We start from the raw sequence: 3,362 nt of genomic DNA, 5'->3' as shown, positions 1-3,362 counted from the left end.
GTTCATTAGTTGAACCTCTAGAAAGACTTATATTTAGGACCGGAGGGAGTAGATTTTATGATGACAATGCGTACATGTCTCCTTCCTTGTATTCCCTAATTCATTCCATTTAATCCTTCCTAATAATGGCAGGTATGTTATGTAAAGACATAGTTAGCCCTGAGAGGGTCTAAGTGACCTCTTACCTTCCATGAGGTAATAGACTATCCTAGCCATTATTAGCCCAAAGTAAATGAACGGCTTGAAATCATTTGGGACCATGTAAAAAAACATGGCAAAGATCCCCCACAGTTCGCATTGAGCGAAAAAATACTGATAAAGTTGCAACTCGGGTGTAAAATTCTAGCAGCACATCTATGGAGTACAATCTAGGAGCAAGCGATAATTGGAACGTACCAGATCAGTTAGTCTTAGAAAAACAGGAACACGATTCAGCACTGAAGCGTTTCGTCCGGATTCAGGATCAGGGTAGTTTTATTGAACGCATAATGTTACTACATACAGCCCACTGAACAGTGAACACAAAGCACGACAGAGAAGTAAATCACATCTGCCACGGCACATACCATCACACAAGAGAAACACGACAGCCACCAGCACAGCAGAGCAGGAATCTAGCGATCGAAGCCGTAGAGGGTACGGCCCTGGCGCTTGAGCGCGTAGACGACGTCCGTGGCGATGACGGTCTTGCGGCGGGCGTGCTGGGTGTAGACGACGACGTCGCGGATGACGTGCTCGAGGAAGAGCTTGAGGACAACGCGGGTCTCCTCGTAGACGATGCCGGAGATGCGCTTCACGCCGCCCCTCCTGGCCAGCCTCCGGATCGCCGGCTTGGTGATGCCATAGATGTTCTCGCGGAGGATCTTCCGGTGGCGCTTGAAGCCGCCCTTGCCCAGCCCCTTGGCGCCCTTGCCGCGCCCAGACATCGCCGCTCCGGTCCGCTACGAGAGGGTGATTAGGAAGAAGAGGAACCGCTTGGGAGGGTGACGCTTGTGATGGGATTGGGATTTCAGGGTGGGGTTTATATATGGGAATGGGAAGGATTTGGGAGGGAAGTCTCCAAACTGCTCGTAGATTTTCAGGAATCAGGCAACCAACGAGCCACGATTTGGTGCGGCACATCTAGCGGTAGCAACCTACCAGGGCCGGGTCAGTAGTGGCAACAAAATGTGCGGGTCCGTATAGAGCCCACAATTTTGAAGGGTCCCAAAATCTTATCTTACCTACTATCTTTACCTAATAATAAAGAGGCTATCGCTTCCGTCGGAAAACCCACCGAGGTGATTTTATAAAAAAGTCCTTACTGTTTATGACATTAAACTCGTAGTATATATTAAATATATTTTTAAATACTCATATCTTTTAAACCGTAACTCTAAAATTAACATATTATACATGAAATTTGATTAGAAAAATATGTAGAATTTAAATATGATATTATTTTATCTGTTAAACGTTTAATAAAAATACTATCTAGGGTGCAATCTTAATAAATAAGTCATTATTCGTCTTTCTTTCATACTGGTACTCATCCAGATTGGGGATGAACACGTCAACAAAATCAGGATTAGAGATGAAACTGAAGGTCACTTGACTGATTCTTTGTACGTATTAAATCTACATGCAAGCCGTGTTAAAATAGAAGACCTGTGAAATTTTGAACTGCATTTTTGTAGGATAAGACCATCTTTATTTGTATCGTAACTATAAATTCTCAAATTATAAACATTTTTTATAAGTTAAGAGCGTGTGTCGTGTGGTAATTTTTTCTCCCGTTGCAACGCACGGGCCCTTTTGCTAATATATATATATATATATATATATATATATATATATATATATATATATATATATATATATATATATATATATATATCTTTACAAAACAAAACAACGTAAATAACAAACAAAACAAACTGTCTCTTACGTAGAGATTATATTAGCAGATTTGTAAATTTCGTTTTACAATTTTATTAAGTCCCTCACGCGTCGCGTAAGAAAAAGTTTCCATATTTTGTACAACGTTGTGCCCCAAAAAATTGACACAGCTTTCTATAGGTTAGTTTTTGTAAGTTATATGAACATGACTAAATGTTTATGTTGCCTCCATACACAAGTATGTTTATTCTGATATCATGGTTTTTACTGGTTATGAAAAACACCGCTACGCTAGGCTAAAGCGAGACATATCATTCATCAATCTAGCTCACACATGGTCCATTAATATAATCTCGGTTTATGTCACCAACCGGGACAAAGGCCCCCCTTCCTGGGCTGCCCGCAGCGGCCACGTGGATGCCCATCTGTCCCGGTTCGTGTAAGAACCGGGACTAAAGGGGGGAGGCATTAGTAACGACCTATTAGTCCCGGTTCAAGAACCGGGACTAATGGCCCTTACGAACCGGGACAAATGCCCTGTTTTCTACTAGTGTTGCCCACTCTCTACATCAAGTATATAGCAAAAAACTATCACATTACACGTATTGACCATAAAAAATATTCTCTATATCCGGTTTGTGATAGATCGGACACGTTCCTAAACAAACCTTTTTGACCATTAACTGACATGTGGGTCCCACATGTAAGTGTGATCTCTCTCTCTCCCTCTCTTATCTTTCTTCTCCCCTTGTTCTTCCTCTTCTCTCCTGACTAGCACCACGCCCGGTGCCGTCACCACCATGGGATGGAAAACAGCAGCACGTAGCAGCGGTGGCAGGCAGCAGCAACAGCGGCGATGACGGTCGGCGGCAAGCAGCACGCAGTAGCGGACAGGAGCGGTGGCGGTGACCGACAACAGTGGGAACGCGGGCCGGCCAGCAAAGGTCCCTTCTTCGGCTCCGGCGACGAGCTCGTCGGCCCGGTTGCTCTTTTTTTATTTTCCAGGGAACCGATTGTTTTTTATAAATTTTTTAGGGACCTGATTGTAATTCAAAAAATATTTGGGTTCGTCTATCATAACCTGTCAATGGTCAACCTAACGGTAAACCTGATCAGTGAACCCGAGCTATCATAATAACGTTTAAAGTTAACTAACATGATCATGAGTGTCACATGGTAGTTTTTCGGAACAGCGAACCAATTTTATAATACCATTTTCATAAACTAAAAAATGATAGTTTTCAAGACTTTAGCCTGTAATGTCGTAGCTTTTTGCTGTATCTGTGTACATAGATGAAACTCGGACTACAGGGTGGTTGTACAAGTGCATCCGTTTTACTACCTCCATATAAACTAGCCCAAAACGTCTTATATTTTGATACGGCTGTAACAGAACAGATTTATAATATAATCACGACAGAATCTTCATAAAAACATGGCAAAAGGGGGTCAGTGTACAAATTGGACACCGTCCATGGATATAT

The 3,362-nt window shown here is 42.5% G+C and overlaps 1 protein-coding gene across 1 annotated transcript; it reads right to left on the bottom strand.

Annotated features, from left to right (window-relative positions):
- Positions 1-428: 428 nt before the first annotated feature.
- LOC123429849 (histone H4-like) lies at positions 429-1,106 on the bottom strand. The gene has a single exon (XM_045113825.1). The coding sequence runs from the start codon at positions 924-926 to the stop codon at positions 615-617; it is 312 nt and encodes a 103-aa protein (XP_044969760.1). The 5' UTR covers positions 927-1,106; the 3' UTR covers positions 429-614.
- Between the last annotated feature and the right edge of the window lie 2,256 nt (positions 1,107-3,362).

The sequence above is a fragment of the Hordeum vulgare genome, chromosome 2H (genome assembly GCF_904849725.1).
Source record: "Hordeum vulgare subsp. vulgare chromosome 2H, MorexV3_pseudomolecules_assembly, whole genome shotgun sequence".
NCBI classification, from domain to species: Eukaryota; Viridiplantae; Streptophyta; class Magnoliopsida; order Poales; family Poaceae; genus Hordeum; species Hordeum vulgare.
Note: the sequence above shows the minus strand (reverse complement) of the source record. Positions and strands in the feature narration are given on the sequence as shown.

Bases quoted from the DNA above. Each gene is read 5' to 3' on its own strand.
- LOC123429849 (XM_045113825.1), bottom strand. From the start codon at position 926: ATGTCTGGGCGCGGCAAGGGCGCCAAGGGGCTGGGCAAGGGCGGCTTC.